Source organism: Athene cunicularia (assembly GCF_003259725.1).
Source record: "Athene cunicularia isolate RWA chromosome Z unlocalized genomic scaffold, athCun1 chrZ_part3, whole genome shotgun sequence".
Lineage (NCBI taxonomy): Eukaryota > Metazoa > Chordata > Aves > Strigiformes > Strigidae > Athene > Athene cunicularia.
The window spans coordinates 9,782,888-9,799,276 of NW_020799144.1; the positions used below are offsets into that span (position 1 = coordinate 9,782,888).

The window sequence follows — 16,389 nt, forward strand, 5'->3', positions numbered from 1 at the left end:
GTTATGGTCACTTTGTTCTTGCTTAATTGTATTTGTGTTTATTGCCAGAATAACAAAAAATAGTTAAGATTTGCATTTATGCTTACAGTCACATAATTACACCTCTGGGGTAAATTATTCCCAGTTTTCAGGGGAAAAAATGTGGTATATTAAATTCATTGCACATATTTTTATCACATGGAGATAACTCCTTTTGAAAAAGAAGAAAGTAAATAAAAGTTGTAGTTAGTTGTTAAGTTGAAAATTATATTGTTCTGTTGTTCTAGAAAAGTTATGTTTTGGACATATCACAGTACATATGAATTGTAACTATTTCTGACAGTATTCTATAGCTCTGTAGAAATAAACGAAGTGGTGCTAGTCATGTATTTGTAGCTAATTTAGTTTCATGTCTTTCACAGTAACATGCATCTGCAGTATTGGATTTATATCTCGTATACATGTAATAACATTTCACAAAACAGCCAGTTTTACATACATGGCATTTGATAAAATCTGTAAATACAAGCAACTGTTTTGTTTGCAGGGGTTTAAATCAGGCTTGAAAATTCACTGAAGTGAATAAAAGAATAAAAGACATTTATACATACAGTCAGATTCATAAAACAATTTCTGCTGCATATTGCAGTACTCCTGAAAGGGATTGAAAAGCTTTCCCCATAAAGGTATATGTCGGGGGGGGGAAGAAAATTTGCCTGTGAAGCTGACCACCTATTTTACAGTAAAGTTGAAGTTGTTACATTGAATGGTGATATTTGCTATTATAAAACTCTTCCGTGCTATGCTTTAACCCAGTCACAACTTGAATTGGATTTTATGTAGCGTCCACAGGTTTAAAGGGGAAGAGTTCATTTGCGCTGAATGCTTCAGCTGTTGTCTCTAGTCTGTTGCTATAGTTTCTGCTTTTTAATCCCCCTTGGCCTCAATCCTTCAGCTACATATGCACATTAACTAAATTACCTTGAGTTCCCTCACTGGAATCTGAGGGTAGTAAGTGTGCATATTTTAGGGTTGGGTTTTTCTTCATCTTCATTTTTTCAGCTTCTTCAAGCTAATATTGGTGGCTCACAAATGAACACCCTGATTTGAAAATCTATGCTTAGAATTTATCCTTCAGCAAAATGATTGTACTCTTAATCTGTTCTTTCTCTTGACCATCAGTAACATCTATACAGTGTTAGTGGTTTCCTGAAGAGAGATCAGGGTAATACCAAGGATGCATTTGGAGCTTCAGTTGCTTAATGGAGCCTTCATAAAATTACTCCATCTAGTACTGACCTGCTGGTATGCACTGCCTGTGCTGCCAGATCTCTCAGTCAGAAGGAGAAACCTCAGTTTGGTACCTATGTACAAGAACAAATCATAGCTTTCTCACTGAGGACAAGAAGAAGAAATGCCTAGTTCTGTTTGTATAAATGTAAAAGCTGATGGACCTGTGGAAAGCAATCCATTGATACATTACATATAAAATCCTTTGCATGTTTGAATGTGGAATTTAAGCTATTGCTATTGTGTCCTTGTTCTGCTAACAGTCACCCCACACTGCTTCTCAGAGAGCTCAGCCCTTGCACCCTGACAGCCAGCTGCTGTAGGGTTGTGCATAATGTGGGATGGAGAAAAGACTTGAGCAAGTCTAGTTTTAAAATGCAATGGAGAATTTTAGAAGTAACCAGAAGTCTGCTGGATTATTTTAACAGTGATGTAACACATATTTTTAAGGAGTTCTCATGTTATCGAGGGTATCATTGCTGAATTTCAGAAAGAACTTTCTCAGGTGTTTTTCACCAGGTAAGGTAACATAATCTTTTGGAAGAACAACTGAATTTCTGTTGCCTTATAAAGCATTAGGAATGAGAAGATATTGATAACTTCTTGTCACTCAGTGACTGTATTGACTAAACCACTATTTCATCTTCACTAAGTCATACCTGTTCTGCCAGTCACGGTGAAATTTTTCAAATATTGAATGTTCACTGCAATCTCTGGATGTTTTTCTTTCCTCTGGCTTTCAGCAAAAAATCAATGCAGTCACATCTTGAAAGCTAATCCTGTTAGAAATGTTTCTTTTAATATACTGGGGTGCTCATGTGTGCAGCATGCCTCTGTTGGCCAGGTCTACAAGATAATGAGGATTTAAGTGAATACTTGTTTTGGGTATTTCAATTACCTAGTGATATGGAAAAGGGAAAGAGAAAAAAAGTAAAAAACACCATGAAACTGTAAATAGCTTTGGACTTTCTTTTCTTTCGAGGAGAATGCAAAGTATGTATCCCTAGTGGTCTTAGGTTTTGCTAGTTTCATTAATTTCTCAGTGACTGAGAATATCATATGTCTACAATAATTTACAAAGTAAAAATATATTTTACATGAACTGTGTAATGCATTCTGTCAGGCTTTTCAACAACTGTTCTTCTAAATTGGATAACATACCATCGATATTTCTTCATTTAAAATTTGCAAATAAGCAGTTGCAGAAATGGTTGAGCGTGTGTGCTTGCCGACTGTGAATAGGTTAGTATCATGAGCATCTTCTGATTTCCCATCATCATCATCCACGTAGCTTTGCACGCATTTAATTCTTGGAAGTTGCCCATGAATAATGCAAAAATAATAACTATACTGATAACAATGCTTTCCATCATACTTATGATAAGAGTTGGTTTTTAAAATTCTGTAATTGCAGTTTCTGTAAATTATTTTTCTTATTATCAGTTTTTGGTTTGAATCAGTAAGAGCTTGATGGAAATGAAGTCAATGATTTACCAGTACTCTGTGGGGGAGTGTGAAGCATTAGTTTCTTGCCAGTGAACTGTTATAAATTTGCAGATGCTATCTTCTAAAAAATTACTTGGTAAATTTTTATTATGTGAGGAAAGCCAGAAGTTACAAACTGGGCTTTATACTAACCACTGTGAAATTCTTATTAGCAGTCTGTTTCTAAAATACACAGGGTTTCAAATCACTTTTGTGGGCAAAATTGAATGATTGTTCTGGTTAAAGGTGGTGGGATTCTTGGGACCGCAGTAGGAGAGGACAAGCAGTAGTCAGCCTGCCAGTCCTCCATTTAGGATGCCTGTTTTAATTTTCTTGGCAGACCAGTTTGCAGACTACTGTTAAGTCTCTGTAAGTGTTGTTTGCTAGGTGCCTAATAGACAGTCAATAACCCAGTTCAATGGGAGAAGATTTATCTAAGTGTGGAAATTAAATTGCGTTTGTGTTCTCCCGTTCATGTCCGGATCAATATCGAGTTTTTCTCTTGTCATAATCCTCTTCGGCTAATACTCACACTTTTGTGACCATTTATTTGCTGCAGAGACTGCATAAAAATTCATCTGAAAAGAGTGTTTTCTGAAAAAAATATAAGGATACAAAACAGTTGTTATGACATCTTTATTAACTATACAGTGTTATCAAAAATGTGTTGTAGAGAATGGTCCTATGCAAGAAAAGGGATAAACTGTAAGACAAGAGCCCGTCTAATCTTTTCTTTCTGTAAACTAGTTATTTTAATTTAAATAACTCCTATTCAGATACAGTGATCTTTGAAATGACATTTTGAAGGGTTTTGTGTGAGAGGGAGTGAGTGGAATTGTAAAGTCACGTTATGAATTGATTTTATTTGTGTTTTTCTGTGTTCTCTTTGAATCACAGAAGGAATGTCTTTGTTGGTGTGGTATTCTACATCTTACATTTAAGGTATTCTCAAAGAAAAGAGTCATTTTCTTTTAATGTTAATTGTTCTTGATGAATAAATAATTTGACTATGAGTACATTCTGAAATCAAGTCTGGCTTCAATTCTGTCCCTGGGAAGACAAAACATATCTGAGAAGCTGAATGCCATGTATGGAGACTCTATACTAGTTATGTTTATTCTTCTGTAACAGGCACTAGGTTTCAGTTCTCCGGTAAGTATTTTAGATGAACTTTTAAAGTCAAATGCATGTTTCTAAAACTTAAGTTGAAAAATCTTAAATTTCATTTAAGGGGTTTTTTTCAGCACAAAGTATTTTATAAATTAGGGTCTAATAAATAGCATCAGAATGTTGCCAACTGTATGAAAATAAGACTTTAGGGCTATTTTGCAACCTTGTTTTCTAGGATTTGTTCAGTGTTATATAGTTGCTTTTTGTTACCACTGAAAGCTCTTGAGCTGCTTGGTCACTTTCACAAACCATGGGAGGGATTCACACTAACATAAAAGAATAAAAAATACCTGATGTCCACACAGTGCTCTTAATTTTATAACCAAACCAACTAACAGCATGTTGGGTAAGTGCTTTTGAAAGGTAGCATGGAAAAAACCTTAAATAGAAGCGTTGAGACTTCAGATTCATTTTTCTGCTTGAGAAATTTACTTTTTTTCACTGCCTTATACCATACTGGAACAATTACTGTTTCAACCTACATGTCATCACTTTCACCCCTAGACTGCTAGCATAGAGCAGCTGCAGTTCTCTTGGGGACCTCTCTGCTCTGCTCTAAAACAATGTCTTGGGTTATTCTGTTATTCTTAGGCCACTGTTAGTCATCAAGTCTGCAAGTCTGTCCCCTTCTCCAGGAAACTGGGTTTTTTGAGAGCAGTAATAAGAGGATGCTGAGAGAAGGAGCTCCAAGAAGAGCTTGGTGGTCTCAGATTTCCTCCTTCCATAGAAATTTTTCATGGATGGCTGTCAGACATGTATGGCTGATCAGAAGCTTAAAATCACCAGACTTCGAAGTAAATTTCAAGGCCACATATTTTAGCAATATTAGTTTGTGCCTGTTGAGAGCAAGTTTAAATGGATGTGGACTACCTAAAAATTCTTGAGATGTGAGGAAAAAAGTTATGCTATTTAATTCAAGTGATTTCTGAGTGGTATCATAGCTTGTACCTACTGCAGAGTAAGGAAAATCTGTATCTTTTTCTCTGAGGGGTCACATACAGGTCAAGCATATACTGCTGTCTGCTTTACATAAAGCTAGCTACTGCTGCATATCATCTAACTTGAAAAATTAATTTATGAAAGCATTGCCTCCCTGTTGTTTTTTCTGAGGCTATAGACAGGAATCTTTACCGCTTGAAACCTAGCACCCTCTTTTTTTTTTTTTTTTCTTTACATAATAAATGTGTTGAACATTATAAGATGAAGAGCTTTTAATTTTATGAAATTTGGTTGCCTGTCAAAGAGACATTATAACAAGTGGTTTCCAGCCAAATTGCATTTGCTGAGGAGTGATGGATCTCTTGCCAGCACTAAAGAGGCACTCTTCACATTGGATGTCTGCATGCTCCTTGTGGGCAGAATATTATATGAAAAAGTTTAATGTTTTGATGTATAAAAACATTTAGGAGGCAAGCTACATTAAAATGTAAATTCAAAGCAACTGAATCTTGTAGAAGTTCAGTGGGATTTATTACAGCTGTTTTAAGCTTGAAAAAAATAGAATTGTTTAAGCAATAGGTGTTTTGACTCAAACTTTGTTGTATCAGGAATAATACAGCATTGCTGCATATTAACTCTTAGTTTTATAAATGCAATCATCCACATTAAAATAGTTATTCTTACTTGTTTCTGGGGTAGTATTGCTTATCATGTAGGTTTAAAAGACAAGTATGATTCTTCTAGTGTCAAGGACAGAGGCAGAAAGAACAATTTTATCCATTTTCAAAGGATGACATTTAAGAGTTTTTATGTGATTTAAAAATACTCTTTTTTTAAAATCTGTAGATAAGCCTCAGTTGGATTTGAATGTTTTAAAATGCTGAAAAGAAAGGCTTCTTTTGCAGCTGTTGTTAACAAGAGAAAGATAATACTAATTTCTGTTTGTATCTTGATCATTTAGTGAGGAAGTTCTGAAAATTATTTTCGTGAATGCAAATTAGATACAAAATGACTAAATGATTTTGAAGGCTCTATGGAAATGATGCAATCCAAGAGAAAAATAGAACTGAGAACTCTCAGTGTAATCATCATAGGTATTGAGCACACAGCCTGTTAGATGGTGTCTCTGTAATGAAAAACCAAATAAAAATTACAAAATAACAATACTAATAATCTGGGGTCAGAAACTAAGGTTAAAGTTGCCCATTATGGAGCCAGAAATTGTTCAGATGTGAAAAGTATGTCTTATTCTGGTATACTTATTTGTAGTTAATTATGTTAAAAATAGATCTAAGTTATATTGTTCTCTGTAGATCTGTGTAATACTGCAATAAAGGGGGATTGTTTGATTTTTGAAGTAGTACATGACGGCTGAATCAAACTAGGAAAGGGGCTGGGGGATATTGTGTGCACTGTGAGAAATTCAGTAGTATGTTCATAGTTCTTAACCCATCATTTGAAAGGATTATAGTAGTAAGTGGCTTAATAAAATTTTAATTTCAGAATGCCTCAATATTCTGAATTATATGTTTAATTCAGTGAAATTTATGTAAAGCTTAATTAGCTTATGTGCAAAATCATCCTTCTTCTGGAGTATACGGGAGTATACTTCCTGTGTGTGTATGTAAGCACATACTCAATTAAATAAAAACTCAGTTTGTTCATTGTATCATAATGCCCATATCCAACCAAAATTAGTTCATCTGTAATTGAAGATGTGTATTTTGTGAAGTTATGCATGCCACCATACTAAATTTCCAGCACAGGAACCAGAGAATATATAGAAATCATAGTTGTACTGGGTCCAACCTGCTAGGTATTTTTATCGGTAGTCAATTAACTCTTGACAATCCTAAGATTGTTATAATATGATAAATATCCTGCTAGTGCTTCTGAAGGCAACAGAACGATGCAGCAAAACAGAAGAGATGCAGCAAAAGACTGAGGGGAAAAAAGCTAAACTGGGATTCTCTTTAAAGGTTTTGAGTGACTTTAAATACTGTTGTGTCCAGCTGTTATATTTGAAAATGTAATATGCTAAGCCCATGAGTCAGTTTTCCTTAAATCAATATGGCTTCTATGTTACTATATTACTGGCTGAAGAGAGTGAGCAAATCCATTTTTACAGCGCTACTCAGTGGCTTACTAATGATAAGCTATCTCAAAAGTGATGTTGTAGTGCGATTAATGTAATTGAAAAGCATGTATGGAAAAAGGAAATGTTATTTCTTCCAGGTAGAAAGCATTCTAATTGAATATGTAAGGAAAGCTGTAAAAGAAGAGAAAAACAGAGTGAATTGCCAACAGGTTTCTGAGAGTAAAACTGTAATTTCACAATTTGAGCTAGAATTTGAGGATTGAAGGTTGCATGAATCTGAAACACTCCTCAAGACTTGTGTGAAACATGAAGGAATTTGTGTATGTGTGTATGCATGTGTTTGCATGTGGAGCAGAAAGAAAGCTCATCTGCATGGAGGCCAGTAAGTTCAAGGACAGTTGTGTAAAAGGATGAGGAGAGAAATCTTTCTCTTAAAATCATGTTTAAGCATGCTAGTAAGATTGTGTACCAGTGTATTTATAGGAAATAATTGTTGTTTTGTTACTGCCTGAAGGAGCTAACTGCTGTATCTGGATGTACAAATTCCTGGTCACATGAGTGTCCATTCTATCTCTCCATAGAAATGCTAATATTTGATAATTTGAGGTGTTAGCATTTAAAAACATACAAATTAGATTGTTGAACTAAACAGACAAAGCAAAATTCATTTTTATTGCTCCTTTTGCTGGAATCCTTCTTGTGAGCTGACTATTTTGAATTCCCGGGGTCCTTCTTAAGGGAAGAGCAGGCTGCCTTGCACTGTTTGTCAAGGTGGAAGAATTGCATGCTAAGAAATACCCCCTTCTCTACCTTCTCTTTTTCCCCTGGCTCCTATAGCTGACAATGGGATGATGAGATTTCTGTCTGTGGATTTGCTCTGGGACTAGATTACTGATGGCCCAGAAAAATTATCTGTTGTCCCTACAGCCTCACCTCCCCCAGATGCCTATAGGGTCAGTATACCATGTTATCTTGGGGAATACTTGCAAGCCCTTGTTTTGTGGTATGTGAGTGGTTCCCTCTGGACCTTTCAGTCTTTTAGACTACCCTCAATCTGCACCATGTGCTTGCTGTTGCTTTTTTTCTTAAACAGTAGCTTGTTCTGGAAGGTGAATGCTCTGCCTGGGTTTTTCTGCTCTGCTTGGAGGGGCAGCAAGAGATTTCTAACAAAATGGTTTCATTATCCTCATTTTTTTTTCCAGGTTATCTGGCATTTATTTGAACTTAATAAATTGATCTAGTTTGTATCCCAATGCAGAATGGGAGCAGCAGACAACATTTACAAAGGCCGGAGTACATTTATGGAAGAACTGACAGATACTGCTGAGATAATAAGAAAAGCAACTTCAAGATCACTAGTAATTTTGGATGAATTGGGAAGAGGAACTAGCACACACGATGGAATTGCTATCGCTTATGCTACACTTGAACATTTTATTAGAGATGTAAGTGTTCAGTCTGACATGCTTGTGAATGTTTTTTCAGCCTGTACTATGGTAGGCTGACTTCAGTATGGTATTTCCTTGTAAAAATGTGGATGCTTAAACTCAGAGCAAAGGGATGTGGATAAAGGATACCAGTTCTATGTTGCTGTGTTTAAAAAAAAAAAAAAAGTAAAGTCAAACCTCCTTATGTGTCTAATTCATTGTTGTAGGTGGAGTCACTGACCCTGTTTGTCACTCACTATCCCTCAGTTTGTGAGCTAGAAAAGGTGTATCCAGAAAAAGTTGGTAATTACCACATGGCTTTCTTGGTGAATGAGGAGGAAAGTGCTGAACAAAAAGGTACAGTATAAATCCACATGAGATTCTGGCACTATAGGTATAGGCAGAAATTGTAAAATTGTTACAGTAATTTAAACCTCCACATGAACGTGATATATCCAGAATCACTAGAGTATCAGTCTATACACACATTTGGGGGGGCTTGAAAATGGAAGAACCATCTTTAAGGATGACTGCGCTAGATCAGCGAAAAGATTTGCCCAGCCCAGTGTCCAACTTTTCACAGTAGCCTAATTCAGATGATTAGGATCAAACATATGGCAACTCTTTCTCTAAAAGATCTCACTGTCTGCAAACATTTGCTATTTAGGGGGCTTCAAGAGCTACATGTGTTTTCTGGTTTTTAGCATCTTCAATGGATTTCATTTCAACAAGGTTGTCTAGTTTACCTGAGTATCCTTCTGTACTTTTAGCATCTTTATCCTACTGTGTCAAGGAGCTTCAAAATTTAACACTGTATTGTGTGAAGAATCACCGCCTCTTGTTTATTTTGAAACTCCTTTGAAACAACATGTAGCTTCACTTGATGGTCCCAGTTCTTGAATTAGAAGAGGCAAAGGAATAATCTCTGTTCATCCTTTCTGTGCCATGCTTAATTTTGTAGATTGTTTATCGTAATCGCATTCAGTTCTGGTTTTACCAAGCAGAAGGGGAACAGCATTTCTTGTTGTAACTCTTGTTCTGAATTGGTAGTTTCAGTAAAGTTTGTCAGCTTAGTGCTTAGCTCTTTTTCTTGTACGACAATGGGTATGTTGAGTAACTTATGTAGTGATGATCACCCTTCATGGTGAGAACTGACTGTTAATATCTGTTTGTTATTTTTTAACCAATTATTTACAAATGCAAAGGTCTTCCTTTTAGTTTATGGCTGCTTAGTTTTCAGAAGAGCATTTAATGCAGGACTCTTGTCAAAACTCTTGTGAAAATCTGCATAGGGTTTATCCACTGCATCTCTTATACTCAGATAGCTTCCAAATTTACAACAGATTTGTGATAGAGGATTTCCCTTCATACATACTGCTTTGATTATTTTTTTTCTTGATGTATCAGGTTTAATCAGGTGCTTGACAATTCTGCCTTTATTATGGTTTTCCTGCTTTGCCTAGTAATGGCCTGTTCCTTGAATCATTCCTAGAATTTTTTTTTCAAGAATTGGCATGGTATTTGCCATTAACCTTCCTCTAATTCATTCTTAACATTGTATTATCTGCTTACATTGTAAACTAATTGGGACAGGGCATTTCAGCATTTATCACTAAATAATGTATTTAAATATATAGTCTTACCACTTATAAAATGTTTTTTGGAGAGTCAATTAAAAAATTTAGGGTTTGTCTAGAGAGAGATTTCAGCTTTTGTATTCTCTTTAATATTAGAAGCAGAGATCCCTGAAATATGTGTTAACTTTGAGCACAGGTAGTTCAAAGTGACGTCGTGTTTAGGTCAGCACTATCTAGCCACACTGATGTTCCCATTTAAGAGATCACTCCTCTGAGCATCATCAGGTCCTTTCCTCATGGAGTTTATTAATTGAACTGTTGATCTCTGGTACTTTCGGACAGTTGAGATGTTGCCAACGTGTACTATTAAATGCTGTGTACATGAAACACTATACTTTGTGTTTCAGCGTGCTGCTTCATTATTTCTACTTTCAGTGTTAGTTGACCTGAACCTTCAGGCCGTATGTAATCTTTACTATTTTGCTACAGAAAGCACGATAGGCATAGTACCACATCTTGCAAGCAATGACACATCTATGTTTCTTACTGTGCCTGTATCTTCAGCACCGTCTGTCTTGTCTTAACATTTTAATTGTTTTATTTAAGGTGAGATCTATGGCATATTTTATTCCAATCTTTGGTTTGAATCACTCAGATCAAATCAGCTTGAGTCATCAGCATTTATGGAAATGTTCATTGTTTCCAAAAACATGCATTTTTAAGACAGATGAATGAATGGCAGGGAATGACCCCATAGTTTTTCTGGTCTTTACACAAGGTCTGGGTTGTGCAGAGATGCAACAAGGATGTCTGAAGAGGAAGGACTAATCAGACTTATAATGATGGCTATTATGTTTTCATCTTAGTGTCATGGAATAGAAAGAATCCCCACCAGAAGATCCACCGTCCTAACCTTTGGTTTTTCATAAGCATTTTCTATGGCTCATAGTTTCCTGGCAGGCAGCAAACTTTTTGTTGTGCTGTAGTTATGGACTTCTTAACTGTGGGACTACTGACACTTCCTTTATTCTATCATTGCTCAGCAAACATGAAGTTACAGCATAACTAATGGATTTGACATACAAAGAGTCTATGTTTTACACACACGCACACAAGTCTGCTTAATAAGAGACCAGGTAAAAGTATAGTAAAGAGTTTTTCAGTCTCATAATGGGTAAGTAAAATGTGTGGTCTCAAGGAAACATTTTTTTTCCATATTTCTTCAATGGAATAAATCACACAGGAAGCATGAATGAATGAGACCACAGTCTTTGCCATTTTGATCTTTGGTCTACTACATTTTTATTAACATAACAGAGGAGGGTTTTATTTTGGTTTTATTTTTTGTAGGATCTGAAGATGAAGAGAATCCTGAATTTATCACTTTTCTTTATCAAATAACTAAAGGAGTCTCTGCAAGGAGTTATGGGCTAAATGTTGCCAAACTGGCAAATATTCCTGAAGAAATCTTGAAGAAGGCAGCTCATAAATCAAAGGAGTTGGAGAGAATAGTGAATATGAAAAGGTAAGAACAATTGTAGGTTTAGTGGCTTTGGGTTTTTTTTGCCCTAATGAAACTTCAGCTATGAATCAAAGAGCATTTCAGACAATAGGCATTGAAATAAACAGTAAGAGCTACTTCAGATATCCTCCTACCCTTCAGGGAAGAGATGGTGAAACAAAACTTTGAAAAAAGTATTTAGGAAAATGTGCCATCCATTTCAATTAAAGCTTTAGCTTTTATAGTTACCTATCATGTCAGAGGTTAATTGCTGCCCTCTGAAACGTGGGGGAAAAAAAAAAAAGTGTATTGAGCTAACATCAGAAATAAACTTTTTTATTATGGCAAACACTAGCAAATTTATTTTCACTGTTTTCAGGAAGACAGAATTGAAATATAACTATCTTCTAATACCTACTTCTGTTCTCACCAGTAATAGTGAAAATTTTAATAGATTTGGTTTAGAAAGCATATCATTCACTTTGAAACTTGAAACTGCATTTGCATACTATAGTGTGGAAGGAATTGCTGATATTCTTCTTCAGATTTAACTTTAAAATAAATATTTATAATATCATTTGATTGCACCCCCAAACACACAAAATTTTACTGAAAGTCTTAAGATTTTAATATTTTTCTGATAACCAGTTTTTACTTAGGTGTATATGTACCTTATGTATTAATAGTTGTGAAAATTCCCATGTGTATCAAATACCATCATCTTTATAAAACCTGTAACATTATGTACACAGTGTAGATACAAATATGTCATAGTATTAATTTTCAATGAATTTTTTGTTATTATTTTCAGTGGCAGTTCTATCAGCAAAATTCAAATAGCTCTTTAGGAATATAATAAGATTTTTTTTCTGATGGCCATAACTAATCCTAACAGAATAATTTCATATGAGAAAATTTTAAGTACTAATTGTTTGTAGGTCCAAGCAGCTATTTTTAATTTAATGGTGCTTAGCGCTTAACTCCATTTTTATCTCTTTTTAAGAAAGTGAAATAAAAATATTCTGTTGAAGATATGGGAAAAATAATGTGGTATCTTATATTAATTGGAAAGAATAATTCATCCATGACAAAAGTAAAACAAATTACTATCAGTATCTTAAGTCTATTGTTAGAGGATACATAGGGTTCTAAAATCAAGAAAAAACTGTTCAGAAAGGTGACAGTATTAGCTGGAAGGCCAGAGTTACTGTGTAATAAAATTAAGATGTGAAATAATATACTATGTCCTTTTGCTTTATCTTCCTTTGTTCTTTGAAAAGCATGCTAGCATATTACTTGGACACAAATAGAGCTCCAGCATGTCTCCATTACTAAAAAGAGAGTTAATTGCATAGAAAACCTATGAGTAGTAAAAATAGTATTCGATGATGTCATTAGAAGACTGATTAACAGTGCCCATAGAGGGGTAGACTGAGGGCTGACTAGGCAATTTTAATTATGGGATTTAATTGTATACCATTTGTCAGCTTTTGAGTATGTAAGCTACCACCTGTATTTTCTCTCTCAGTATTTAAAATTTGCTTGTATTCTTAAAGTGAAAAAGACTAAATACTTAATCGAAGACTGTGATGAGTCCTTTTTCCTAACATGACTAAGTCTGAAGCCCCTGCACCCCACACTTCACTGCAGACTGCTACCCCCTGAGCTACACCAGCTGGAGTAGGCTCCCCAAGCCTTTTCTCCCCTGCCCTTTCTCCGTGGTGCCAGGGCTGGTTCTGGCGTGACCACAGAACAGGTGGTCCGGCTGATCCAGCTGAAAAGGCATTCTTTCTCCAGCTGATATCACGCAAGTTCAGTTTCCTGATGTTACATGTGAACAGGCATTACCTCAAGAAGAAAGGGTGGGAGCGAGAAGAGGAAGAGGCCCCTGATTCTGGCAGAAATTAGTAGAGTAAATGTAACCTTGGGACTGCAGCCCTGCCTACCAAACCCGCCTACCCCATCTGATGTTTGAGACTTTTGCCTCCCCCTTTACAGAGACAGTGCTATGTAGGAGGTCAGGGACAAGGGACATCCACCACACAGCAGTTGCTAATTCATCAGTTTGACCCATACCAGGTTATCCCTTCATTGTGGACCTCATTGTGCACTTTGGAGGGAACTTCATGCATCTATATAAACCTGGAGCTCAAGTCACCAAAAATTGAAAAAAATATCAAATGTGGCTGATGATTTTACAGTCATAAAGTATCGTACTATGTAATCCTTAATTTTTCCAGTTCTCCCATGTAGGTCATTACTGAAGTACTTTCTTTTGTATATTCCTGTTTATTTCACTATTGCCATGATGTGGTCTAGGTGTCCATGTAGTATTCTATACCTTCTCCCCAAAAGAGACAGTAACAAATTTTAAAATGGGTATATCTGCAGTAGGAAATAAAGATTACGATAATCTTGGGAATCAAACTGAGACCTGTTCAGAGCAGTATACTTGTACTGTCACAATACCCACTGGCCAGCTGCCTTGTCTTATTTCTTTAAATCACTTTTGTATTATTTAAGAAAATCTACTGGGTAATTCCATCCAGTCTTGACATCTTTGTCATCAGGAATGTGTGTTAACCCATTTTAAATGTCCTGTCATTTCTCACAGCTCTTATGAGATGTTCTTAAATAAAAAAATAGTAAAAAGAAAATAGAAAGGATATATATATTTATTTCTAAAATGCATTACCTCTTTGTGATTCTATGAGTGCAAATTTGTAGGAACTGAACGCTGAAAATTAAATGGTGCAAACTACAATACTATTAATTTCCTTTAATGATTTACTCTTGTTCAGTGTTTTATTTCATCTTGTCAGTGCTTGTGGTATTGTAAGTTAGTTACAAAATTAAATTGTTGACTGTCCTAGAACTGGAATACATACATTTGAAAATGTTAACTGATGGTTTAAAGACCACATAACATTTTGAGCTATACAAACTGCTATTTTTGAATGTGTATAAAATTTTGTAGATGACTGTCGGGCTTTCAGGGTTTGCTGTGCTTAATTCAAAAATGTGTCTGTATTTTGATTGATTTTTTTTTCTTCCACAGGAAAAAACTAAAGTCCTTTGCTGAAGTATGGAAGATAAATGATTCTCAGGAGCTACAAAAATGGAAAAGTATGCATGAACCTGAAGATGAAAGAAAGGACAGTTTTTAATCTGAAAATCATGCTTAAAGATGGAAAATATTTGAGATACAAAATATACATCTGGAGACTAATAGTTTCTATCAGGGTGTAGTTCTAGGTGCGTTAAGCTGACTTCTCTGCCTTCCAAGAGATAAGAGATGCTGCATTGTGATACGATGCCCCACATCCACTTCCTGATTGCATGTAATTTTCTTATTCCACATTCCTTCCCTGAAGTGTTTTCCACCCTTAATTGCAAAATGTCTGCTGGCATTGGATTTTGTTTCTGATATGTTTAGAAAATATGAAAAATTGTGTTGGTAAATTATTAGGTAAATCTTTTATAAATAAAATAATGTCTTTTAACTTTATTGTACTTCAATTTCTAAAATGTTCCTCTGTGTTGGGAAAATGTAGCTCAGTCCTGACTATGCTGCACTGTTGTGCAGTTGGTAAGAATAAATACCATACAGAATTTTGTTGTTGTTGTTCTAGTATTAATGAGTTTAAAATTCACTGGCTTTATAGAGCACACACTAAATTTTATGTGTACGATGAATTTAAGGAAGTGTGTGTTATGTGGTTGGACAGGAGAGTTTTGTTTGTACTGATGGGATTGATGATGGTGCAACTGATATTTTTCAAGGCAGCAGTAGAAAACATTCATTGACTGTGTTCTGTTTTCCCTCTTCTTCACTCTCATACATGGCTGCTTCATTTTCAGCTTCAGCTTTTCTCCTGAACTTGACCCTCTGGCATGGACTGGAGAAAGACTTACTCTAAGTAATGTTGTAGTATCATAAGATGAAGTGAAAGAGGCGATTCAAACTATGCAACTGGCATCCCCAGTGCTCTGTCAAATGCAGAGCAAAGTTGGGAAAAACAGATGGTTTTCCGTTTTTTATTGGCAGTTTTCAAGTCCAGATTTCAAATGGGAATGTGATATCCAAACTGGTTTTCCTTTATAACCATAACCAGGTGAAATACCTTGCTATGAAAATGGACATTGATGTTCACATACTTAAACATTGGCAAATAGTTTGTTGTATTTAAAAAAAAAAAAAAAAAATTGGCAAATAGTTTGTTGTATTTAAAAAAAAAAAAAAAAAAGTGGAAAGAAGTGAAATAAATATCATCTTGATTTTTCTATAAAGAAAAGAATAAAATGAGGTTTTGCAGTCTGAGACAGCTCAACCTTTCTTATTTTTTCAGTAAATGAGGGATTTTTTTCAAAATAATGCATGTCAGATGAATATGAAATAATACCATTGCAGGTGATTGAATTAGCCTTTCCAACATAGAGAACTTTATGCAGAAAAGGGTGTATTTATTTCTATACCTGTGATAAGCAATCTCTAACCTTCACCTAAGACATTTTTTCCAGGTTCTTCAGATGACAAAGCATCATTTAAACAAATAGTCTGCTGCTCACATAGCAGGAATCCATGAGAGCACCTTCTTCCAGAGTGTGCAGTGTATTTATCTAAACTGGAAGAGCTGAAGAAGAAAACTAGTCTTTCAAAGTGTAGTTACACCTGTGTTTATCTATGCTGCACATTGTCAGGCATAACGAGTGTAATGCTCCATTATTAATGCGCACAGATGCAGTGCATTAGATCTAAGACCATAGTCTTCAAAAAGAATAAAGGAGCCATTACTAAATTCCCATATATGCTAAATATAAGCACTAAAAGTAAGACTGCTTTTGCCCTTAAAGGAGGATTCAGACAATGCTTGGACAAGAAAAAAACACCTGGATGCAGTCGGGGGGGGGGGGGGGGGGGGG

The 16,389-nt window shown here is 35.4% G+C and overlaps 1 protein-coding gene across 2 annotated transcripts in view; it reads left to right on the top strand.

The window, feature by feature from the left end:
• Window positions 1-15,659, top strand: part of MSH3 (mutS homolog 3) — a 118,790-nt gene extending 103,131 nt beyond the window's left edge. For both annotated transcript variants that reach the window (XM_026866590.1, XM_026866591.1), the window contains exons 21-24: window positions 8,220-8,406; window positions 8,616-8,745; window positions 11,316-11,490; window positions 14,525-15,659. In XM_026866590.1, coding sequence (XP_026722391.1) covers window positions 8,220-8,406; window positions 8,616-8,745; window positions 11,316-11,490; window positions 14,525-14,633 — 601 coding nt within the window. In that variant the 3' untranslated portion in view covers window positions 14,634-15,659. The remainder of the gene's footprint in view (window positions 1-8,219; window positions 8,407-8,615; window positions 8,746-11,315; window positions 11,491-14,524) is intronic.
• The last annotated feature ends 730 nt before the right edge of the window (window positions 15,660-16,389 follow it).